Below are 25,953 nucleotides of genomic sequence, written 5' to 3'. Positions count from 1 at the left end.
CGTGATTTTATTAAAGCACAAGGACAGGATCTGTGGGCAGAAAGAACTGCACTGGAGTTGTGAGGAGTGACTGATTGTATACTTTTAAGTTAGTGGGGGTTAGGGATAGTGTTAAGTCACTTAGGAATTTGAACACAAGACTTTCAGGACCTTGAGAGGCTAACTACTTTTAAAATAGAATTACTTTTAGTCTTTGATAAAACAAAAACGTTAAGGAGGTAAGACAGCCATGAGTTGCTTGAGCAAGGTCACACTCTGCATGTTTCAGTTGTCTATTAGTGGGCTGCAAGCTGTAAGGAGATTTAATTCAAGCTACATTTTTGTTGCCTTTGTTTCCCTCATCAGGTTCATGCTGGCTGACAGGCACAGGACTTTCAGTCTGAGCTTTTGGAAAACAACAAAGGAAGTTACGTAATGAGGAAAGCTCAGGGGGCCATGCTTTGGGCTGAGCGGGGTGGAGGGAGCAAGCGATGAGAAATTAGCAAATCCATTCTTTCTGCCCCTGAATTGTACAGAGCAAAATCCTTCTTTGTTAATAATTGTCTCTTCTTTCATATGTCAATCCACACAACTGACTAGCTTCCTTTGTAAGGAGTAATTTGCTGGTGTATGAGAACATGGCAAAGGCCAAGGAGACTTGGTCCCTAAACTCCAGGGGCCAGAATTATAGATGAAAATAGAGCCACATCAAGACACACACAAATGTGTCCCTATGAGACATTTATACAAGTTCAAACTATGAGGGGCAACTTGAAGAGTGAGAAGGAAGATATTTGTACACAAAGAGAGGTAGAGTTCACCCACAAAGATACTGGAAGAAGGAGTTATGAGCAGGGTCTTGGGGAAAGAGCATGGATTGGCAGAGAGAAGAGGTGGTAGAATGCCATGTGAAAAAGCATGATGGCAGCAGGTGCTGACTGGTGAAGATTAGGGGCCAAAAATAAAAGGAGAGAAGTCTGAGAGGTGGAGATAGAGGTGACACACATTTCTGCATGGACTCTGAAGATGAGGGAAAACAGATTTTTTTCAAACTAAGGAGAAGACATGACTCCCCATCCTTCCCAAGCCTGCCTCTGTGCTCACAAATTCATCATAAGCCCCTCTTACTGTCATTTCTTTTGCTGTCTTTCCTGGAAAGAGGAGGATTAATTCATCTCATTGTGTATTCAGCAAGACTTTTTGTTGCATCTCCTCCAGTGCCCCACTGTGGTGTTGGAGAGTGGCCTTTGTGCTGTGGAGGGGATTCTCTGGCCCACCCCCAAGTTCCCTTAGACAACCCCTGGTGAGGGCCAGGGTACACCAAAGAGAACTGGTTTAAATGAACTGACAGAGAAGCTCTAAGGAGGTGGGTTCTTCACTGTCTAAGGGCAGGTGGAAGTTCTTCCCTCCCCACTTACAGCCTCCGGGAGTACAGAGGTCATTCTTTTTTTGGATACAGGCCTTTATGTGCTTCCCGAGGACTTCAAATGGAGGTACCCATATGCAGCCGGTGGATGGGGCACGGGGCCCTGTCCTTGCTGGAGATGCACCCTGATGTGCAGAGAGTAGCAGGTGGTGTCTGCCTTCCACATCTCAGCAGGGCTGTATCCAGAGTCACACAAGTGGACTCTGCCTGTGGCCTTGGCATTTCTGCTGTGACAGTTCCTTTTTTCCCCAGGCACTGTGGAGGACCCCAGGGGAAGGACAATAAAAAGGTCAAGATAAATGTTGCCAAATAGCCTGTCAGTGTGGTCACCATTTTTCTTCTCTAGCCTGAATCAATTCACGTCCTTTCAACTTCAAAATAGCTCTTGGCTGTCCGTAGAACAATGTTCCGTTTCACCAATGTTCCGTTTCACCGTGTGACAGGAAAGATCCTTTGCAACTTGATCCCATCTATTTTTTTCTTTAAGTTTTTATTTACAAAAACTTAAAGTTTGTTTACATACAGTGTTACACTAATTTCAGTTGCACAATATAGCATTTCAACGTTTCCATGCAATACCAGCTGCTCATCATCACAAGTGCACTTTTTTTAAGGTTTATTCATTTTTCAGAGACAGACAGAGTGTGAGTGGGGGAGGGGCAGAGAGAGAGGGAGACAGAGAATCTGAAACAGGCTCCAGGCTCCGACCTGTCAGTACAGAGCCCGATCCGGGGCTGAACTCACATGGACAGCGAGATCATGACCCGAGCCGAAGTCGGAGGCTCAACTGACTGAGCCACCCAGGCGCCCCTTAGGTGCACCTCTCCTCTGGTAACCATCAGATTGTTCTCTACGTTAAGAATCTGTTTCTTGCTTTGATTCTCTCTCTCACTTTTTCCCTTTGCTTGTTTGTTTTGTTTTTAAATTCCACATATGAACTAAATCATATTACTTTGCTTCATATTTTTTGGTCAGCCTTCCCTTCTACTGCTGAGTTTCATAAACTGTCAGAGCAAGCCCATAGCCTTTTCCTACCCATACATGCTAACCACCTCTTTCCACTCAGAATGTCTGTCCCCTTCCCCTTGTCTTCATCATTATTTTGCTCCTGCTCCTGATCTTGTTTAGTGTTCATTTTATGTTTAATCTATTCCTGAGCTCTCCTCTATTTCTCCAGCTCCAGGGACATGGACCCACCATTTGAGCTTGCTGCACAGCCCCTTTGCCATCCTAGGACATTTTTATGTATTCATAAGCCTATGATGCATCCAGCAGCCTGCACATGGAATGTCACCTTCAGCTCACTTCCACTGTTCTCACTTCCACTTACTCAAAGCCCTGGCTCCTGCACAGGCCCCTCCCCAAACATCAGGCATTTCTGGGAATCCTTGAGAGCATCCCGCCTGTACTGGAGGTACCCTATGTCCCAGCTCTGACCTGCCCCTTAGGAAAGATATCAGGGAGGCGTACATCCAGGTGGCTGCACTGTGGCCTATGGTAATGGGGTAGGGTGAGGTATGCTTGCTTCTTCTTTGTTGAGCTCCACTCCATTGGAGAAATCCCAGTTCCAGAAATCCTTGGAAATCTAGTTCCAAGTTGTATGTGAATAGCTCTTGCAGGTTTTACTTATGGCAACTTCTCCAAGTCTATCTTCTTTACTGCCCTTGCCATGCAGAGAAGGGTATAGCTGGTTAAGAGTTGGGCACCAGCCATTAGTGCATAGTCCAGTCCAGTCTCTGCATCTTTGTGCCATTGAGCAGAGAGGGGCTAGCTGAGGATGGCCATCTTCTCTCCGTGGGGCCCCAAAAATCTCAGGCAACCAACTGGAGTATTTTCTCCCTGCTCTGAGTCTCTGCAATTCATGGTCTCTGCAAAGCTTCCAGCTACCTTTCCCCTCCTTCTAAGACTTTAGGGAGATATTGTCTATGGAAATTCAACTCATGATTTTTTCTCACAGAGACAGGATGTGACAGAGACTTCCTCGTTTTGTTCTCTCTATCTTTTTATATAGCAAAGAGAAGAGCAAGCAGCATGTATATTAAGGTAGAAGGTGGGTGGGTGGGTAATTCTGTCACAGATGAGTTGGTCCCCTGAACTTAGCTACCAGCTTATGTCCAGGGGACCTTAGTATCTGAGACCAAGACATTTTACTACAGTCATGTCTTTTGCAGGGCGCTAAGATCACCAGGAATCATCTGCCATTTCAGACCCCTTGCTGCTTCCTGCCAGGTATGTGGCTCATTCTCAACACCTATCTAAACCCCCACCTTCCAGAAATGGAAAGAAGAAAATGATGGCTTTGAAGAGAGAACAAGATGAGTTGACACCATCTTATAGACTGAACCTGGCTGCAGGATGGGTTGTTTCAAGTGTGGCTAAGAGGAGATATTCATTCAGGCAGGTCCACCTGAGGAGGTAGGATTCTGATGGTCTCCATTCCCCCCTCCAGCCTCCCTAAGGTCCTTTCTTGGGGCAGTTCATCTACCTTGGAGACAAGGGGTGGAAATCTTGTGGTTCAATTGAAATCAAACCAGAGTAAGCCAGTGAGCATTAATTGACAGCTTGTGGAGGGGAAAACATTGCAGTGGGTACTGGAGGGGGAGAGGGTGAGAGAGTACTCTACCCCTCAAGGTGTACAGACTGAGATGCAGGAATGGGAGAAGGACAAACACACTGCTGTTACACAGCCCAAGCTCATGGGAGTGGTAAAAGTAAAAAATAATCTTTAAAGAGATACTTAAGAGCTGAGGGAATGCAAACTAAGAGAACATCAAGTATTGTTTAGGAATTGGAGATGCAGAAAGAGACTGGAATGGGGTTTGGGTGAGGCCAGGGAGAAAATGAGAAGAAAAGAAGGAAGGGGAGAAATGGGCTGCCTCCCTGGGTGGAGGGTGGTGGCATTTCTTTATCTTCAGTGTGTGCAACCCTTACTCCTCCAAGTGTATTCAGGAGACATCCCAGAAGATCCAGGAGAATATAGAGAATATGCCCCACCTGCAAAGATTAGCTCCAGACCAAGACTCTTTCTGGCTGTCTTTCTCTTTCCTGGGTCCTCAATCTTCCTCCGATATCCTATGTCTCCAGACTCTGTCCCCAGCAAAACCTCCTCACCAGAAATAGTCTGCAATCTATACTGTGGTGTGAATAGCTGAGATCCGAAAGTGTCTCCCCTCACAGGGTACTTGCACTCCTGTGAGGATTAGAGCCTTTAAGCTGGACAGTGAGTTCAGAAAGGGCGAACTTCAGGCAGGAGGTGGAAGAAGTGGGGCCCTTTAGGGCACTAAGTGGCATTCAGCTCCTCTGAAGTCCGTTCAGGAAGTCACCAGTCTTCCTCCAATTTAAGGCTTTTCAATGCCTTGTGCATTGGGAACAAAGTGATCACAGGGCATGTCCCTCCTGTCCAAGAAGATGCTTTTGGCAAGGTCTGAGGAAGACTCCAGTTTTGAGTTGTTTTATGAGTAGTGGGAGATTTGGGGTTTTATTCGTTAGTTGCTTGGTTGCTCATGCTTGGTTGCTTGGTCTTGTGGCTGACACCTGGGGACTCAGTCTGCTTCCTCACTGCATGTGAGATGCTGTGAGTGCTGTAGTCAGGTTGTCCCTAACAGGAGCCATGTTCCGGGGCACAGGAAAACTGAGGGTGCATCCAGCCCTGGCAAACAACACAGCTGGTGAGGAATCTGCATCCAGACAAGTGAGGGCTTGTCTCCCCCCAATTCTACCACCTCCTAGCTGTGTGTGAAGGCAAATTGCCTAAACTTCCTGTGCTTCAGTTAACTTGTCTTTGACTCAGACTTATTAGTGATAATAATAATAATAATAATAAATACTCCTTGTGTAGGTAAGTGCTTGGTAGATAGTAAGTGTTCAGTTCATATTAGTTTTTATTATGGTGCACATGTATGTCTGTGTGTGTGTGTGTGTGTGTGTGTGTATGACCTCCTTCTCCTGTAGCCTTAGTGATGGAATTCACATGGGTATATCACAACAGAGAACTGTGGTCACATTAATCATTCCTGGGCCTGGAACACTGACTGCCCCCCAAGAAGTAGGGAAAGCAAGGCATGTGCTCTTCCTCTGAGGCCCACCTGCCCATAACTATGAGCCTAATGCTCTGTCTCTGTGTGGTAGGAGAACCAGAGTTACCACCTGACACAAGTCTTGACTGATTCCTCAAAATCTGACTCATCTAAATGGATCCATAAATAGTCTATGAACCCCTCATGTTTTGCAAAGTACTAGCTGGTGCTGATATACCCTCATTGCTTTGCCTTCATGGGGTTCTATCTTGAGAGTCCAGGAAACACTGAGCCATAAAGTACAAGAGAAGGGAACAGGGAGAGGGAGAGAAAATGTAAAGCCAGGGTGATCTTCCTCTTCTGGAATCCTTTGCTGCCAGTTTATTGTCATCACCAAAAGGGGAAGAGGCTGGACTGTCTGGCAAGATCCTGGACCTCAGCCCACAGCCCCCATTTATGCTGGCTATTCTATAACTAGTGATTCCAATAGCTACTGGCCATGAAAATAGTCCAGCCCTCTCTGGGGGATCTAACATTCCCTGCTGAAGGGTCCCTTTTGAAGCATTAATGGAGCTGTTCCAACTTGCCCTTCTGCCTGCCCACCTGCATGTGAGCTCCAGGAGGAGAGGGCTTCACAGGCCATTGCCCACTCACTGTTGTATTCCCATTGGTTGGGTCCTTCCAGTTCAGGGATTTCCCTCTCCCCCCAACTTACACACACCATTAACTTGCTTATATACCTCCTCTGACCATTCCTCTGCTATAGGATCCAGCAGCTTTTAAAGTCTTTACACCCTGATGATGCTATTGCTGTGTGGGTAGTGTTTTGCAGCCACAGGACACCAAGAACATGTTTTCAGGAGAAGGAGAATAAAGCAAAGGGGTGGGGTGGCAGAAAAAGGAGAAGGGGAGACTGGGGGACTGAAGAAAGCTTCCTTCCCCTTGCGGGTATTATGATGGAGTGAAAGGAGAAGGGTGCAGTCTCTAAAAGAAGATGGAGAACAAGAAGTTTGGAAAGTGGAGGCAGAGACAGAGGAGGTGCTGGCTTTTATTTATTAAAGAGCATCTAGCCCTCCCATGGAAGGCTTAATGACCCCTGAGTCAGCATTGGTTTCTTCCATTGTTCAGGCAAAGAAATCAAGGTTCAGCCAGCTATAGAACCTGCCTAAAGTCCCACCACTAAACTGAGGAGAGATGTGGAAAGGCTTGTATGTCTCCCAAGATGTATGGGCTGCCCACACTCACTGGCTATCAGACTGTGAAATGTTACCACAGGTCCCATGGGAGTTTCAGGACTGAAAGGGGACATCCCTTGCCTATGCTAGGGCTGAGTCTATTGGACCCCTAATGGGGGTGTGGCTATATGGGATGACTCCATTAATGTGGCCTAGAAGACACATCTTTCAGGGACAGAGACAGTCACCAGCTGACCTCATGGAGGCTTCACTTGAGGTTTTAGGACTGGAGGAAGGTGTCTCAGCTGTGGTTGGAGCTGGCAGGCTGCTGTCAGGCATGCATCCCACTTCTGAACAATCAGAACTCTGTTTGTTCCTCTGTTTGTGGACCTGATGTTCTAGGCCAAAGGGAAGTAGGGCGGGGAGAATGAAAATGCCTCTGAGAGTCCTTATAGATTTCCTTTTGTTTGGGGAAAGTCACTCAGTCCCAGCTGAGCTCACACACAATGTGTGGCTCTATTCCTGACTCTAAACAATGAAAACCTGAGAAGCTGCTTCCTCTGGGACCCTTTGGCCTTGCCTCCTTGCAGCTCCATGAATCCAAGGACGGCCAGGAACACCACTAGCAGTGATACCTGGTAAAATTAGAAACAGCTCTCACATCCGACTATGGTTTAAAAGAAGCCAAGCACTGGGATTAATAAGAACTATTATAAAAAATAATTATAAAAAATAATTGAGGCAGCAACAGACCTCAGGCCTGCTGGGCTGTGTTCCAGCTCCTCTGCATCCATTCCAGCATCTCTTTGTTTCTCTCCAGGTGGCCCCCACTGCCAAGAAGAAATGGTGGATTTCCCAGTCTTGCCAGACTTCTCCCAGCAAGTACCTCTGACCAACAATCTCTTCTTATTCACACATCTCCTTCTTCTTCTTTGGCCTGGAGAGATGAACTCAGGTAGTGTGTCAAACTTGCAGCCCAGCCAGCCAGGCCATGTGCACCTCCACTTCTGCCCACCCCTCCTGCCAGGTGCTTCCAGAGCTGAAATCCATACCCTACCAGGCCATGCCAAGTGCTCCACTCCCAAATATAAGCCATAGCTTTTGAAGGTCAGGAAGGCCCTCAGGCTTAACAGCTTTCATGAAAGAAGCAGCCAACAGAGATGATACACTAATTATGCAAACATAATTCTCGAATTCCCTGAGCTGGAAACCAGGGATACCAAAATGATGAGGCACATCCCAGGTCCTTAAGAAGGTCAAGGGAGGGGGACAGATGTGACATAAAATCTGTTCAGGGATGTGAACAAGGCTGCAAGAGAAACATACCCAAAGATTTGTGAGACAGGTAAGAGAGGTAAGAGACAAACCTGTCTTTTCCAAAAAGCCAAGAAGAACCCTAGAGAGAAGGTACTGTTTGAGTGGACCCTTTAAGGACATATATTTTTCAAGAAGATGACAGATGGAGTGTTAACTGAGGCAGGTCATGCCCCAAGGGGAGGGCCAGGCATCAGGTGTGGGTGAAGAGACAACTTGAGAGAATCTGAAAAGGGAAGCTAGTAGGAAGTGTGTTAGGGCTATTCCCAGAGGGCAGGAAGGAGTCTCAAATGGGACGAACAAAAAAAATCACCACTATATTCTATGAGCAAAGTGAAGGATGGGAAGGATCCATGAAAGGAGAGCTTTGGGATTGGGTTTTAGCTGAGCTTCAAAGGAAGAAAAAGAGGTATGAGAAAAGGTGAAGCCAGAAAGAAGAGTGAGGGCATGCTGAGTGGCAGGAAACAATATGCAAAGGGACTGCTACAGGAATGGCAATTCTCATGGAAATTTCAAAAAACAGGGAGTAAAAGAACCACATGGAGACACCATTTACGAGGGTGATCAAATAAAAAAATTCTAATAAATAAAAATCTTGAAGGCAAGATTTGGCCTTTAGATAGGAAAATCCATGAAGCAAGGAGCCCCCCATAGATTATTTTAATACCTTTGTTATTAGAGAAGCTGTACATGTGCATTATAAAAAATTAGAAAATCAGAGAAGGAAAAAATAAGAAAACATCTATTCCCATCATGCAGAAATTATCACCATCAACCATTTGGTATATCTCATTTCAGGCCTTTTTTTTCCTGCACATGTTTTTATGCAAACGTCACTTTTTAATCAAATAAAAGAGTAGTGTACATATGGTTCTGAAACTTGCCTCTTTTTTTTTTTTTGGTCAAAGATTTCTTTTCATGTAATGTCCTGGCTATATTTACATAACTGTCCCCAAAACAACATTTGCAACGGGTTGGTTCAAACAAATTACCACTCCAGAACCACACATTGTATCTGGTTGTAATATCCCTTGTGTATATTTTAACTTGGCTTATTTGTGACAATTATCTCTTCAAGAAGCCAAGACCATTGTTCTGTAAAGTGTCTTACTTTTGTCATTTGAGTTTTTTACTATAGATTCCTGAGCTGCAAAGGAATGTGATAAAAATTTATCTTTGATGAGAACTGATTTGGGCTGTTTTTCTGGCTTCTCATCCTAGAGGAGGTCAGTGTGGTAGGCCCTGGGGAATCCATCCTGGCACTTGTGGGGGAAGAAGTGGAGTTCTCATGCCACTTGTCACCATACCTGGATGCTGAGGATATGGAGATCCGCTGGTTCCGGAGTCGGACCTCTGAAGTGGTCCACCTGTACCAGGGGCGGCAGGAGCTCTACAGCCAGCAGATGGTGCGGTTCCAGAACAGGACCAAACTCCTCAAAGATGATATCATGGATGGTAGTGTGAACCTGCAACTCCTTGGCATCATTCCTGCTGATGAGGGCCTGTATGGGTGCCGTTTCCTCTCCAGCAACTTCTCTAGGGAAGCAGTCTGGGAGCTGGAGGTAGCAGGTATGTGACCTAGCCAAGCCCCAGTAGGAGAGACAGAGAAAGGGGTCCATTTGGACAGATTTGCTTTGCTCAAGAGTAGACAGAGAAACATGGAGAAAGGGAAAATATATCTAATTAAAAAAAACTATTAAAAAGAAAGATTCATTAGCAAATGAACAAAATAAATGTTCACAAAAAATATATACAAATGGCCCTTAAACATATAAAAAGATGATCACCTTTACTCATCATGAAAGAAAGGTAAATTAAAGCTACACTGATGCGCAATATTTTACCTCAGAGATTGGCAAAAATTCAACAGTTTGACCATACAGGGGAAGCAGGCTTTCTGCTCTGTACCCTGATGATGAAGTTGAAAGCAAAACTCCAGTGCAGGGGGATTTGGCAATAGTTAACAGGATAGCTTGCACATCTACCGTTTAAACTGCAACCCCATCTCTAGGAGTTTACCCTGAAGATACACCTCCTACAACTCCAATATGAAAAAGGCATACATATAAATTTAATCTTTGTAACATCATTTGTAATTGTACAACAGTGGAAACTACCTTAGTATCTAAGCGTAGGTGTTGACTATGTCACACATTGGAATGATCCACAGTATGCAGCTGAAAAAATGAGGAGGAGCTCTATGAACTGATGTGGAGTGACTTCTAGGTTGTTGGCAAGAGAAAAAAACAGGTGCAAAAGAGTTCTATAGCACTCTTTTTTGTGGGAGGAAAAATAAACTTTTGTGGGAGGAAAAATAAACATTGCACAAAAGGAACACAGGAAGGATACACTAGGAACTAATGAAACTGGTTACCTGAGAGGGGGGAAGGTGCAATGGATGGAAAGGATGGAGAAAGGTTTGGGGCTTTCCTGGTACACATTTTTTTTACAGTATGGCTCTTTAAATATGTTAATGTATTTTTATTTTTTTAATACGAAATTTATTGTCAAATTGGTTTCCATACAACACCCAGTGCTCATCCCAACAGGTCCCCTCCTCAATGCCCATCACCCATCCTCCCCTCCATCCCACTCCCCCATCAACCCTCAGTTTATTTTCAGTTTTTAAGAGTCTTTTATGGTTTGGCTCCCTCTCTCTCCAACTTTTTTTTCCCCTTCCCCTCCCCCATGGTCTTCTGTTAAGTTTCTCAGGATCCACATAACAGTGAAAATATATGTTGTCTGTCTTTCTCTGTATGACTTATTTCACTTAGCATAACATTCTCCAGTTCCATACATGTTGCTACAAAAGGCCATATTTCATTCTTTCTCATTGCCAAGTAGTATTCCATTGTATATATAAACCACAATTTCTTTATCCATTCATCAGTTGATGGACATTTAGGCTCTTTCCATAATTTGGCTATTGTTGAAAGTGCTGCTATAAACATTGGGGTACAAGTGCCCCTGTGCATCAGCACTCCTGTATCCCTTGGGTAAATTCTTAGCAGTGTTTTTTCTGGTTAATAGGGTAGATCTGTTTTTAATTTTTTGAGGAACCTCCACACTGTTTTCCAAAGTGGCTGCACCAGTTTGCATTCCCACCAATAGTGCAAGAAGGTTCCTGTTTCTCCACATCCTCTCCAGCATCTATAGTCTCCTGATTTGTTCATTTTAGCCATTCTGACTGGCATGAGGTGGTATCTGAGTGTGGTTTTGATTTGTGTTTCCCTGATGAGGAGTGATGTTGAGCATCTTTTCATGTGTCTGTTGGCCACCTGGATGTCTTCTTTAGAGAAGTGTCTATTCATGTTTTCTGCCCATTTCTTCACTGGATTATTTGTTTTTTGGGTGTGGAGTTTGGTGAGTTCTTTATAGATTTTGGATACTAACCATTTTTCCGATATGTGATTCGCAAATATCTTTTCTCATTCTGTCGGTTGCCTTTTAGTTTTGTTGATTGTTTCCTTTGCAGTGCAGAACCTTTTTATCTTCATGAGGTCCCAATAGTTCATTTTTGCTTTTAATTCCCTTGCCTTTGGAGATGTGTCGAGTAAGAAGTTGTGGCGGCTGAGGTCAGAGAGGTTTTTTCCTGCTTCCTCCCCTAGGGTTTTGATGGTTTCCTGTGTCACATTCAGGTCCTTTTTCCATTTTGAGTTTATTTTTGTGAATGGTGTAAGAAAGTGGTCTAGTTTCATTCTCTGCATGTTGCTAAACATATTAATGTTTTGCATATTCAAAATATAAAGTTAGCTCCTCAGGATGGAGAAATAAAGGAGTGCATGTGACACAGGCACTTGAATGCTGGTGGGATTCAAGAGAGACAGAGGACAATATATTGAAATTTGGGGTGGGATTTTTCTTTACTTCAAGGGACTGTCCCTTATGTAATATGACTAAATTCCAGCAGCTCTTCTTGGCCAAATAGCCCCCCATAATATTTCCAAATGTCCTTCATGGGTACTACTGTTCCCATGTCCCACATGCCACCACAAATTTAAAATATCATTTATGGGCACCTGGGTGGCTAAGTAGGTTAATAATCCAACTCTTGATTTCGGCTCAGGTCATGATATCATGGTTTGTGGGATCGAGCCCCATGTGGGGCTCTACACTGACAACATGAAACCTATTTGGAATTCTCTCCCTCTCTGTCTGCCCCTCCCCAACTTGCACATGCAGATACTCTGTCTCTCAAAATAAATAAATAAATAAACTTAAAAATAAACTGTAATTTACATTCCACAGGTGGGGGCTGTGAGCCCACATGTGTGTTAAGAGCAGTCACAGTCATGATTCCTTATAATGACTGCAGATGGTGAGTGGTGGCATGAACATCATGTACAACTTCTGGGAAGGAGCCTGATCTTTCCCACTCTTCTTGCTTTTCCCAGGGATGGGCTCAGACCCTCACATCTCCCTTGAGGGCTTCAAGGAGGGAGGCATTCAGCTGAAGTGCAGTTCCAGTGGCTGGTACCCCAAGCCCCAGGCTCAGTGGAAAGATCATAAAGGACAGTGCCTGCCTCCAAAGATGGAAGCCATAGTCCAGGATGCCCAGGGCCTGTTCAATCTGGAGACATCTGTGATTGTTCAAGGGGGTGCCCACAGTAATGTGTCCTGCTCCATCCAGAACTCTCTCCTGATACAGAAGAAAGAGTTCACCATCCAGATAGCAGGTCAGTTGGTGCCAACTAACCCTCATCTTCTTACTCATCATGTTCTCCCTGTACATTGTTCCAAAGGCCATCTAAAAGGGCACAGTGGTACTGGGGCCTGGCTGTCTATGGGGTGGGCTGGTCTTGACACCTGAAAAGTTAGTGATTTGGATATCAGGAACCTACTAAGAGTACAACAGCTACCACTCACCCAAACAGTATGCAGGGGAGGCCCCAGGGAACCAACTTATGCACTAAAGTCCATGCCCTAAAATCCAGAAACTATTAATTAGAGGTCATCATGAGATCCCATGTGTTCCTAATTTCATCCCTTAAATGATATTTATTGAGAGCCCTCAATAAATATCGAACTCTTGCACTCAGGTTCACATTCCTGTGGAGAAAATACAAATAAAAGAGTGAATTATATTGTAAGGTTAGAGGATGTTAGGTGCTAAAAAAAAAGTATTTTAGGTGCTGTACAGAAAATGAAGCAGGGAAGTGTGCTAGGGCATGGTAGGGTGTGTATGTGGATTTAAAAGTGGTAGGTCAGGGAAGAAGATGGTTAGGCAATGAGCTGAAGGGTGAGGCCATTATCTAGGGCCAAAATTTTATTATAAGGCACACACTGAAGGTTTTAATTTTCATGACCAATTGTTTTAAGTCTTGAGGATAAACCTAACCTATGGAGCATTTTTCATTGGTATAAATAAAGTTATATTACAGTTGACCTTAAACAATTCAGTGGGTTAAGAGTGCTGACCACTTTTGACTCCCCAAAACTTAACTATTAATAATCTACTGTTGACTGGCAGCCTTACTTATAACACAAATAGGAGCTTAACATACATTTTGTATGTTATATGTATTATATGCTGTATTCTGACAATCAAGTAAGCTAGAAAAAAGAAAATGTTATTAAGAAACCCATAAGGAAGAGAGGAACTTGGGAAAATGACAGAGTTGGAAGACCCTGAACTCATCCCATCCCACATTTACAACTAAATATCATCCACATCCAAGTCAACAAACCAGAGAGTGATCTGAAGACTTGCAGAACAAACTCCACAATTAAATATAGAGAAGAAGCTGCAGCTGAAAGGTTAGGAAGGTCAAAAATGCAAAGGGAGGTTACCCACATAGAGAGGGCAGAGAAACAAGTCCTCACACCAGGGATTTCACATGGGGAAGACTATTCCCCATAATGTTTGCCATTAAAAACTGGAGAGGCTGAATTCTGTGAGTTTGTAAAAACAGTGGGATTTGCAGCCTGGAGCTTTAAAAGTCAGCTGATTTGGCATTGGGTGAGCTGGAAGTGTGACAGCTGGGTCACTTAAAAAGACAGCAGCTTGCACACAGAGGCAACATAAAAAAAGGCAGTTGACACAAAGTTGGGGTAAACAGAGGTCAGACCTGTTCATAATGATTTCAGAGAGTGTTGGGGGAATTCTCCAAAAATGAGGGAGCTAGCAGGCACATTTTTCTCCACCACCTCCCAGCATAAACACAGAGCCATCTGTGGGAGGTGAGGCTGCACAGACACTTGTAGTCTTGACCCAGAGTTCAGGGCAAATTTTGTTAAAGCTGCACATGCATCCCACCCAGCTGACAGGTGCACAGCTCCACAGCCTACCCTGCCCAGCTGCAGTGCAGTGCCCAGCCCTGCACCACAAGCCACCATCATGGGCCATACTCAGTCACACTCAGCCATCATTGAATGCTGTGACCAGCCTCATTTCCCTACCAGCCTGGTGAAAGCTCCCAGCTGTCACAGTGCTCCGGGGGATCTGGCATAGGAGAAGTGGTCCAATGCAAATATTGCTAACACCTCCACCACACTCGCAAGTGTCCATCACAGCTAGCATGCCTAGGTCCCACTAATGTCACAGACAGCAAGCATAGCCCACAACAAGAGAAGAGTGAGGGAAGACAACTACATTGAAAAGAAAACTGACTCAAACTCAACAGCAAGGCATAAGCAAAACACATAGGATGTTTTCCTGAAGTGCCTGTTCCTTGTAAACAGGGGACACTGTACTGCAGGGCACTCCAGGATCGATTCTTCATAAAGTAACTTTCAAAAGCAGAAAACATAGCTAACTTTCTTAACACAGAGAAACAGACACAGAGAGGCAGACAAAATGACAGAGAAAATTATCACAAAGAGATCTAAGTGAAACAGAAATAAGTAACATACCTGATAGATAAATTAAAGCAATAACCATAAGGATAATCACTGGACTTGAGAAAAGACTGAAGGACATTACTGATCAAGACGGGTCATGATCTCATAGTCTATGGGTTCAAACCCCACATTGGGCTCTGTGCTGACAGCTCAGAGCCTGAAGCCTGCTTCAGATTCTGTCTCTGTCTCTGTCTCTGTCTCTCTCTCTCTCTCTCTGCCCCTCCCCCGCTCATGCTCGTCTCTCTATCTCTCAAAAATAAACAAAAATTAAAAAACTTTTTTAGAAATAAAAAATAAATTTGCAAAAAATAGTGATAAAAAGTCTTAAAAGCACCAAGACAAAAGAAGTCAATAACTTACAAGGGAAAGCCCATAAGGTTAGCAGATTTTTAATAGAAACATTGCAAGCCAAAAGGGAATGATGATTATTCAAAGTGCTGAATGGGAAAAATCTGCAGCCAAGAATACACTATCTAGCAAGGCTATCATTAAGAATAGAAGGAAAGATAAAGAGTTTCCCAGACAAACAAAAACTTAAGGAGTTAATGACCTACTAAACCAGCCCTGGGAGACATATTAAAAGGGACTCTTTGTGTGGAAAGAAGAGATCAAAAATGACAGTATAAAGGTAGGAAACACAAAAGCAGTAAAAATGAATATTGCACACTAATGCAAATGATTATACAAAATCAACTTTTTTTAATATCATACATAGTATATTAATAAGGCTATAACTTTTTTAAAGTTTTTACTTTAATTCCAGTTAGTTAACATACAGTGTTATATTAGTTTCAAGTGTACAACATAGTGATTCAACAATTCCAAACATCACCCAGTGATGATGTACTTATCATGACAAGTGCGCTCCTTAATCCCCATCACCTATTTAACCATCCTTCACCCAACCTCCCCTCTGGTAACCATTAGTTTGTTCTCTATAGTTAAGAGTTTGTTTCTCTCTTCTTTTCCCTTTGTTCCTTTGTTTTGTTTTTTAATTTCCACACATGAGTGAAATCATATGGTATTTTTCTTTCTCTGACTAATTTATTTCACCTAGCGTAATACTCTCTAGCTCCATCTATGTCTTTGCAAATAGCAAGATTTCATCCTTTTTATGGCAGAGTAATATTCCATTGTATATGTATACATGTTTTCTCTATCCATTCATCAGACAATGGACACTTGGGCTGCTTCCATATCTTGGCTATTGTTGATAATACTGCAATAAACATACGGGTGCATGTAATCCCTTTGAATTCTGTTTTTGTATCCTTGGGTAAATATCTAATTGTGAGTTGCTGGATCATAAGGTAGTTCTATTTTTAACTCTTGAGGAAACTCCATGCTGTGAAATAAGCCAGACACCAAGGGACAAATATTGTTTGATTCACTTACAGTGAGGTGACTAGAGTCATCAAATTCATTTAGAGATGGAAGGTAGAATAGGAGTTGCCAGAGACTGGGTTGGGGTGGCTGGTAAATGGGGAGTTAGTATTTAACGAGTAGAATTTCAGTTTGGGAATTTGAAAAGAGTTGTGGAGATGGATGATGATGATGATCCACAATAATGTGAAAGTAACTTAATGCCACTGAATTGTACTCTCAAAAATGGTTAAGATGGTAAATTTTATGTTATACATTTTACCACAATAAAAAAAAAGTGTATTTTTAAAAAGACCACTGAACTAAAATCATCACTTGAAAAATAATTATCTTTAACAGACACCAAATTATTCCATTAAATTGCCACAAAAATTTTGAAAGAGTTACCTTCCATTTTTCATGTATCTCTTTGCCATCTAGCCCCTGTCTGAGTGGGCCTGGGCCACATCTTGCTTCAGGGCAGAGCCTCCTCAGTGAGCCTGGGGAGGACAAGGGGGAACTGGTAGTCAACCCTTAAGCAATTTTGCTAACATTTCTTCCAAAGGTGTGATGAGAAGTAAAAGCAAGTGTTTGTAAGAAGTTGGCAAAATGAAATGACTTGTGGAGTTGACCCTAGCAGTAGAGAGCAATAATTCACTGTTCTTTGGATACCAACACCTTGGATTTTCAAGTTCTTCAGATATAAGACAATTGTGGAGAGTAGAGGGAGGACAGAGCCATGGTCACAGAAGTGCTAAGCTGGGAGAGTAGGTGGGGTCCATCACTACCTCCCTTCCACATCCTTCAATTTCCCTTTTCCACTAAGCAAGTTCGAGCTGGCCACTATTCCTCAGGGTCCTACCTGGGGAGAGCGTGGTGTGGCCGCTGTCGATGCCCGTTTTCACAGATTGCTATGGTGCTGCCCAGAAGGTTTAACGCCTGCCAACTTGGAAGGATTTCCGGCACGCTGGGTCCAGAATAGTCTTCTCACTTAGTGTTTAGTGGTGCCTAAAGCGAAACAACTCCTTGTGGGGTGTTTTCCAGATGCATTTTTACCCGGAACCTCACCCTGGAAGAGAGCTTTCCTGGGGTCTCTGGTGGGACTGCCATTCCTCCTGGCTTTTCTCTCGACGCTGGCCCTGTACTTCTTTCAGAAGCAACGTAGGTCCCAAGGTACGGGGCAGGGTGGGGCCTCCCGCCAGGCTCAGGCTCTGCTGGAAGGAAGGTGGAGGAGGAGGCCCGCTGAGAGGGCACCGAAGAGGTGCGGTCTTGCGAAAACGCGGGGCTGGGGTGGGCCTTGGAAACAGCAGGCGAGTGTGTACCGTCACGTGCACTCCCCTTCTTTCCTCTTTTCAGAAAAGTTGAAGGAGCAGGCTGAGAAGGACAAAGGTAAGCACGGAAAGAGGCGCGCTCTTTGCCCGCACCCTTAACTAGCTGAAGGTGGTGGGGACAGGGGGAATTTGCTGGTTCAGGAAGGCGAGTACTTAAGACCCGGGGCGCTTGGAAGTGAGACAGAAACGTGGTGGCGGAGGTTTGCTTTGCCACTTCCCCTGCCACGGAGCCCGCTCCTCCCTCGCGTGTAGCCCATCTTGGTTCCTCAGAACGCACTGGGGCCGAGTCTGTGCACTTTAGAGAAGTGAAGCCTCAGTGTACATCAATTGAGATTTTCCTCTTTTCTTCGTTTTTTCTCTAGGGAGACTCACAGAAGAGCTGGGTAAGTTCTGGGTACCACGCCCACAGTGAGGCTACCGACTAGTGGGGTAACCCGATGCGTGCGGGGTGGAAGGTGTTCAGTAGTTTAGGCTCCCTGTGGAGAGTGATGGACCGCAACAATCTAATTCTAAACCCATCCTTCTGCTCCGCCCACCTCTCCACCCCCAAATAACTCGCGTGCAGCAGTGAAGTATGTCTGACTTCAGACCCGCCCCCAGACAAACCCTGCCAGCCCCTCTCCTGCAAATTATAGGATTCGGTTACAATTCCACCATTAAACGTTCATCTTCCTAGGATATCTTTCTCTTTTTAATGCAAATGATACTGAGAAAGGAGGCACGTTTAATTTGCAGGGAAGTGTGGGTAATTTATCAGATTCACTTTTCTCCCCAAGGAACTCAGCACCATGGGCTGTGTGCCTGAACAGAGGAGGGTAGAGTGAATCCAAAGGAAGAGGGAGATGGAGGAGAAAGCCACAATAGGTGTGGGGATTGGGTGGGTGGGTGGGGGGAAGACCTCAGGAACCACCTTGCATGCTGCAATAAAACTCCAGGCAAAATTATGAGGTTCCAGAATCTTGTGTTGTAGTCCACCTAGTCCTGTGGAAGGGCAACTATAGTAAGTAATTAACACGCTGGTCTAAATTAGTGTATAGTGTTGCCTTTCCTAGGAGGATTTACTTTTTAATTTTTTAATTTTACATTTATTTATTTTTGAGAGACAGAGAGCACGAGCAAGGGAGGGGCAGAGAGAGAAGGAGACACAGAATCTGAAGCAGGCTCCAGGCTCTGAGCAAGAGTTCAGCACAGAGCCCGATGTGGGGCTTGAACCCATGAACTGGGTGATAATGAGTTGAGCTGAAGTCAGATGCTCAACTGACTGAGCTACCCAGGCGCCCTTAGGAGGATTTACTTTTTTAAAAAGTTTTTAATTCCAGTTAGTTAACATAGTGTTATATTCATTTCAGGTGTACAATATAGTGATTCAACACATCCATGCATCACCCAATGCTCATACGGACAAGTGCACTCCTTAATCCCCATCACCTATTTAACCCACCCCCACCGACCTCCCCTCTGTTTGTTCCAGTCTATTTCTTGATTTGTCTTTATCTTTCTCTCTTACATTTACCTTTTGCTTGTTTGTTTTGTTTCTTAAATTCCACATATGAGTGAAATAACACAGTATTTCTCTTTCTCTGTCTTATTTTGCTTGGCATCATACTCTGCAGCTTCATCCATGTCTTGCAAATGGCAAGATTTCATTCTTTTTATGGCTAAATAATATTACATTACACACACACACACACACAGACACACACACACACACCACTTCTTCTTTATCCATTCATCAATTGATGGACATTTGGGCTGCTTCCATGGCTATAGTAAATAATGCTGCAATAATGAGCATTGTATTCTTTGTATTCATTGTATTCTTTGGATAACTACCTAGCAGTGCAATTGCTGGATCATAATTGGTCTATACTATTAACTTTCTGATAAATTTCCATACTGTTTTCCAGAGTGGCTGCACCAGTTTGCATTCCCATCAACAGTGCAAGAGGGTTCCGCTTTCTCCATATCCTTGCCAACACCTGTTGTTTCCTAAGTTGTTGATTTTAGCCATTCTGATAGGTGTGATAGCTCATTGTGGTTTTGATTTGTATTTCCCTGATGATGAGTGATATTGAGAATATTTTCATGTGTCTTTTGGCCATGTCTTGGTCTTCTTTGGAAAAAATGTCTATTCATGTTTATTTGGTTTTGGGTTGTTGAGTTTTATAAGTTCTTTATAGATTTTGGATACTAATTTGCAAGGAAGTGTGAGTAATTTATCAGATTCACGAAACAGTTTTGTTGATTGTTTCCTTCATTGTGAAGATGTTTTTTATTTTGCTGAAGTCCCAATAGTTTATTTTTGCTTTTGTTTTCCTTGCCTTGGGAGATGTATCTAGAAAGAAATTGCCGTGGCCAATGTCAAAAATGTTACTACCTGTGTTCTCCTAGGAATTTAATAGTTTCCTGTCTCACAGTTAAGTGTTTCAATCATTTTGAATTTACTTTTGTGTATCGTGTAAGAAAGTGGTCCATTTCATTCTTTTGCATGTTGCTGTCTGGTTTTCCCAACACCATTTGTTGAAGACACTGTTTTTTTCCCATTGGATATTCTTTCCTGCTTTGTTGAAGATTAACTGACCATATAGTTGTAGGTTCATTTATGAGTTTTCTGTTCTGTTCTATTGATCTATGTGTGTCTATTTTTGTGCCAATACCATACTGTTTTGATTACTACAGCTTCGTAATATAACATGAAGTCCAGAATTGTGATTCACCTAGCTTTGCTTTTCCTTTTCAAGATATCTTTGGCTATTCTTCATGGTTTCACACAAAATTTAGTATTGTTTGTACTAGATCTGTGAAAAATGCTGTTGATATTTTGACATGGATTGCATCAAATGTGCAGATTGCTTTGGGTAGTATAGACATTTTAACAATATTTGTTCTTCCAATCCATGAGTATGAAATGTGTATCCATTTCTTTGTGTCATCTTAAATTTCTTTCATCAGTGTTTTATAGTTTTCAGAATACAGTTCTTTTATCTCTTTGGGTAGGTTTATTTCTAAGTATCTTATTAAAAATTTTTTTATGTTTATTTATTTTTGAGAGAGAGAGAGAGAGACAGAGCATGAGCAGAGGAGGGGCAGAGAGAGAGACACACACAGAATCGGAAGCAGGCTCCAGGCTCTGGGCTGTCAGCACAGGGCCCGATGTAAGGCTCGAACCCACAAACTGTGAGGTCATGACCTGAGCCGAAGTCGGACATTCAACTGACTGAGCCACCCAGATGCCCCTCTAAGTATCTTATTGATGTTGGCACAATTATAAATGGAACTGATTCCTTAATTTATTTCTGGTGCTTCATTCTTGGTGTATAGAAGTGCAACAGGTTTCTATGTGTTGATTTGTTACACTGTGACACTTTACTGAATTCTTTTATCAGTTCTAGCAGTTTTTTCGTGGAGTCTTTTGGGTTTTCTATATAGAGTACCATGTCATCTGCAAATGGTAAAGTCTTACTACTTCCTTACCAGTTTAGATTCCTTTTATTTCTTTTTGTTGTCTGATTACTGAGGCTAGGACTTCCAGGATTATGTTAAATAACAGTGCTGAGAGTGGACATCCCTGTCTTGTTCCTGACCGTAGAAGAAAAGTTCTCAATTTTTCCCCATTAAGGATGATATTAGCTGTGGATTTTTCATAGATGGCCTTTATTATGTGGAAGCATGTTATCTCTAAACCTATTTTGTTGAGGGTTTTTGTCATGCGTGGATGTTGTACTTTGTCAAATGCTTTTTATGAATCTATTGAAAGGCTCATATGGTTCTTATCTTTTTTCTTATTGATGTGATGTATCACATTGATTGCTTTGTGAATATGGCGCCCTTGCAGCCCAGGAATAAATCTCACTTGATCATGGTGAATGATTTTTTAAAAGTACTATTGGATTTGGTTTGCTAGGATTTTGTTGAGGATTTTTGCATCTATGTTCATCAGAAATATTGGCCTGTAGTTCTCCGTCTGTCTCTGTCTCTCTCTCTTTTTTTCCGTGGTGTCTTTATCTGGTTTTGGCATCAAGGTAATACTGCCTTCATGGAATGAATTTGGAAGTTTTCTTTTATATTTTTTGGAACAGTTTGAAAAGAATAGGTATTAACTCTTCTTTTTTTTTTTACTTTTTTAAAAGTATAATTTATTGTCAAGTTAGCTAACATACGGAATATACAGTGTGCTCTTGGCTTCAGAAATAGATTCCCATGATTCATCACCTACATACAACACCCAGTGCTCATCCCAACAAGGGCCTTTCTCAATGCCTATCACTCATTTTACCCTCCACCCTACCCTCTTCCGTCAACCCTCAGTTTATTCTCTATATTTAAGAGTCTCTTATGGTTTGGCCCTGTCTCAGTTTGTGGCTATTTTTTTCCTTCCCTTCCCCCATGGTTTTCTGTTAAGTTTCTCAAATTCCACATATGAGTGAAAACATATGATATCTGTCTTTCTCTGACTGACTTATTTCACTTAGCATAATACCCTCCAGTTCCATCCATGTTGTTGCAAAAGTTAAGATTTCATTATTTTTTATTGCCAAGTAGTACTCCATTGTATGTATGTATATGCCACATCTTCATTATCCATTCATCAGTTTATGGACATTTGGGCTCTTTCCATAATTTGACTGTTGTTGATAGCACATGATCAGGTGAGATTCATTACTAGGCTGCAGGGCTGGTTCAATATCTGCAAATCAATCAATGTGATACATCACATTAATAGAAGGATATGAACCATATGATCTTATCAATAGATGCAGAAAAAGCATTTGACAAAATACAGTATCCTTTCTTAATGAAAACCTTCAAGAAAGTTGTGATAGAAGGAACATACCTTAACATCATAAAAGCCATATATGAAAGGCCCACAGCTAATATCATCCTCAATGGGGAAAAACTGAGAGCTTTCCCCCTAAGATCAGGAACATGACAGGGATGTCCACTGTCATAACTTTTGTTTAACATAGTGTTGGAAGTCTTAGACTAAGCAATCAGGCAACAAAATGAAATAAAAAGCATCCAAATTGGCAAAGAAAAAGACAAACTTTCACTCTTCACAGGTTACATGATACTCTACATTTCAGGAAAACCTGAAAGACTGTACCCAAAAACTGCTAGAACTGATACATGAATTCAACAAAGTCTCAAGATGTAAAATCAGTGTACAGAAATCAGTTGCATTTCTGTACACCAATAATGGAGTGACAGAAACAGATATCAAGGGGGGGGGGCACCTGGGTGGCCCAGTCAATTAAGCATTTGACTTCAGTTCAGGTCATGATCTCATGGTTTGTGGGCTCTATCCCCACATCAGGCATGTGCTGATGACTCAGAGTCTGGAGCCTGATTCAGATTCTGTATCTCCCTCTCTCTCTGTCCCTCCCCTGCTTGCTCTCTGTCTCTCTCTTTCTCAAAAATAAATAAACATTAAAAAAAGAAAGAGATATCAAGGAACCAATTCCATTTACAAATGCATCAAGAACCATAAAATACCTAGGAATAAACCTAGCCAAAGATGTAAAAGATCTGTATCCTGGAAACTATAGAAAACTTATGAAAGAAATTGAAGAAGACACAAAGAAAAGGAAAAGCATTCCATGCTCATGAACAGGAAAAACAAATATTGTTAAAATGTCCATACTACCCAATGCAATCTACATGTTCAGTGCAATCCCAATCAAAATAGCACCAGAATTCTTCTCAGAGCTAGAACAAGCAATCCTAAAATTTGTATGGAACCACAAAAGACCCTGAATAGCCAAAGTAATGTGGAAAAAGAAAACCAAAGCTGGAAGCATCACAATTCCGGATTTTAGCCTGTACTACAAAGCTGTAATCATCAAGACAGTATGGTATTGGCACAAAAAGAGACACATAGACCAATGGAATGGAATAGAGAACCCAGAATTGGACACACAAAAGTATGGCCAAATCAACCCTTCTTTATATGTTTGGTAGAATTCTCCTGTGAAGCCATCTGGTTCTGGACTTCTATTTGTTGGGATTTTTTTTGATCACTGATTCAATTTCTTTGCTGGTTATTAGTCTGTTCAAATTTTCTATTTCCTTCAGTTTCAGTTTTGGTAGTTTATATATTTCTAGAAATTTATCCATTTCTTCTACGTTGTCCAATTTGTTGTTTGTCCAATTTTTCATTATATTCTCTTATGACTGTATTTCTGTGGTGTTGGTTGTTCTTTCTCTTCTCTCAATTGTGATTTATTTATTTGAGTCCTTTCTATTTTTTTCTTGATAAGTCTGGATAAAGAGCTATAAATTTTATGGATTTTTTTTCAAAGAACCAGCTTCTGGTTTTATTAATCTGTTCTATGGTTTTTGTAGTTTCTATATCACCTAATTATTTTCTAATCTTTATTATTTATTTCCTTCTTTTGGTTTTAGGTTTTGTTTGTTGTTCTTTCTCTAACCTCTTTGGTGCACGGTTAGGCTGTTTGAGCTTTTTCTTGCTTCATGAGGTAGGTCTGTATTGCTCTCAACTTCCCTCTTAGAACCAGTTTTGCAGTATCCAAGAAGTTTTGGTCCATTGTGGTTTCATTTTCATCTGTTTCCATGTACTTTTTAAATTTCTTCTTTGATTTCTGGTTGACCAGAAATTCATTGTTTAGTATCATGCTGTTTAACCTCCATGTATTTGCAGTCTTTCCATATTTTTTCTTGTGGTTGTTTTCTAGTTTCATAGCATTATGGTCATAAAAGTTGCACGGTATGATTTCAATCTTGAATTTGTTGAGGGTTGTGTTGTGGGCTAATATGTGATCTATTCTGGAGAATATCCTGTGCGGACTTGAAAAGAATGTGTATTACAAAAATAAACTCAAAATGGATGAAAGACCTAAATGCAAGACAGGAAGCCATCAAAATCCTTGAGGAGAAAACAGGCAAAAACCTCTTTGATCTTGGCCGCAGCAACTTCTTACTCAGCACATCTATGGAGGCAAGGGAAACAAAAGCAAAAATGAACTACTGGGAACTCATCAAAATAAAAAGCTTCTGCACAGCAAAGCATAAATAGCAAAATAGAAATAAAAGGAAAAGTTGCAAACTCATTGTATGAAGCCAGCATTAACTTAATTGCAAAACCAAAGACCCCACTAAAAAGGAGAACTACAGACCAAATTCCCTAATGAACATGGATGCTGAGATGTCAGCACAGAGCCCAACATGGGCCTTGAACCCATGAACCATGAGATCATGACCTGAGCTGAAGTCAGATGCTTAATCGACTCAGCCACCTAGATGCCCCCAGATGGGTCTTCCTTTTTAACCATTCTGTCATCTTATGTCTTTTTGTTTTTGTGTTTGTTTAGGTTCAGTTAGTAAACATATGTTGTAATATTAGTTTCAGCTGAAGAATATAGTGATTCAACAGATTCAACACTTCCATACAACACCTGGTGGTCATCATATTAAGTACATCCCCTATTCCCCATCACCTATTTAACCCCTCCTCCATCCATTTCCCCTTGGTAGCCATCAGTTTATTCTCTATAATTAACATCTGTTTCTTGGTTTGCCTTTATCTCTCTTATTTTTTTCCCTTTCCTTCTTTGTTATGTTTCTTAAATTCCACACAGGAGTGAAATCATATGGTATACCCTCCACCTCCATCCATGTCATTGCAAATGATTTCACACTTTTTATGCCTGAGTAATATTCCATTTTATATATACCACATCTTCAAAGATTCATTTTTAATATTTCTTGCAGAACTTGTTTAGTGGCCATAAGTCCTTTAGTTTTTGTGTGTCTGGGAGATTCTTTATCTCTCCTTCTATTCAAGAAATTCAACTGTGTCTTCTGAATTTGGAAGTAGTGACTTTATGAAGAAGGGGTCCTGGAGTGTCCTGCAGTACATTGTCCCCTCTTCACCACACCTGGCAGTTCATGAGAGTATCCAATATGTGTTGTTTATGTCCTGCTGTTGTGTCTTGAGTCACTTTTCCTTTCAGTGTAGTTGTCTTCTCTAATTAGCTGCCTGTTGTGGGCTGTTGTTGCTCTCTGTGATGTTAGTAGGACCCAGGCAGGTCAACTCTAAGGGGGCATGACTGCTGGGGAACTTGGGAGCCGGGTGACAATGCTAGCAAAGTTTGTGCTGGATCACTAATCCTATGCCAGATGCCCTGAAACACTCCAGGGGCTGGTGGCTATGTTATGGGGTTTCGAGGGGCAAAAGCCTGGGCAAGAGAGTAAGGATGGCTGGGCATGGCTGGTACTTGTGCTCAACAGTGGTTGGGGATGTATGGCTGGAGGTGACATGGCTTAACAAAATTTTCCCTGAGCCCAGGATCAAAGCTAGTAAGTTGGTTGGTGTGTGCTAGTCCCCAGGAGAACTTGTGGACATGGCATACTGCTAGTGGGTTTTATAGAAAGTGTGCAGCCCTGTCTCCCATAGGTGGCTCTGTGTTTATGCTGGGGTTTGGGGAAGGAAAATGGCATCTTCCAGCTCTCTCATTTTTGAAGTCCCCTAACATGCTCTGAAATCAGTATGA

The 25,953-nt window shown here is 42.3% G+C and overlaps 1 protein-coding gene across 1 annotated transcript in view; it reads left to right on the top strand.

Moving 5' to 3' along the window:
• The first annotated feature begins 3,461 nt into the window (after positions 1–3,461).
• BTNL9 (butyrophilin like 9) overlaps positions 3,462–25,953 on the top strand; it is a 32,756-nt gene continuing 10,264 nt past the window's right edge. Inside the window, exons 1-7 of the mRNA XM_019439004.2 lie at positions 3,462–3,634; positions 7,417–7,551; positions 9,132–9,479; positions 12,305–12,586; positions 17,157–17,285; positions 17,469–17,501; positions 17,806–17,826. Of these exons, the coding sequence (XP_019294549.2) occupies positions 7,440–7,551; positions 9,132–9,479; positions 12,305–12,586; positions 17,157–17,285; positions 17,469–17,501; positions 17,806–17,826 (925 nt within the window). The 5' untranslated portion in view covers positions 3,462–3,634; positions 7,417–7,439. The remainder of the gene's footprint in view (positions 3,635–7,416; positions 7,552–9,131; positions 9,480–12,304; positions 12,587–17,156; positions 17,286–17,468; positions 17,502–17,805; positions 17,827–25,953) is intronic.

Source organism: Panthera pardus, unplaced genomic scaffold, assembly GCF_024362965.1.
Source record: "Panthera pardus isolate Hobbes unplaced genomic scaffold, ASM2436296v1 HiC_scaffold_2, whole genome shotgun sequence".
Classification (NCBI taxonomy): domain Eukaryota; kingdom Metazoa; phylum Chordata; class Mammalia; order Carnivora; family Felidae; genus Panthera; species Panthera pardus.
This window is presented reverse-complemented; position numbering and strand designations above follow the sequence as displayed.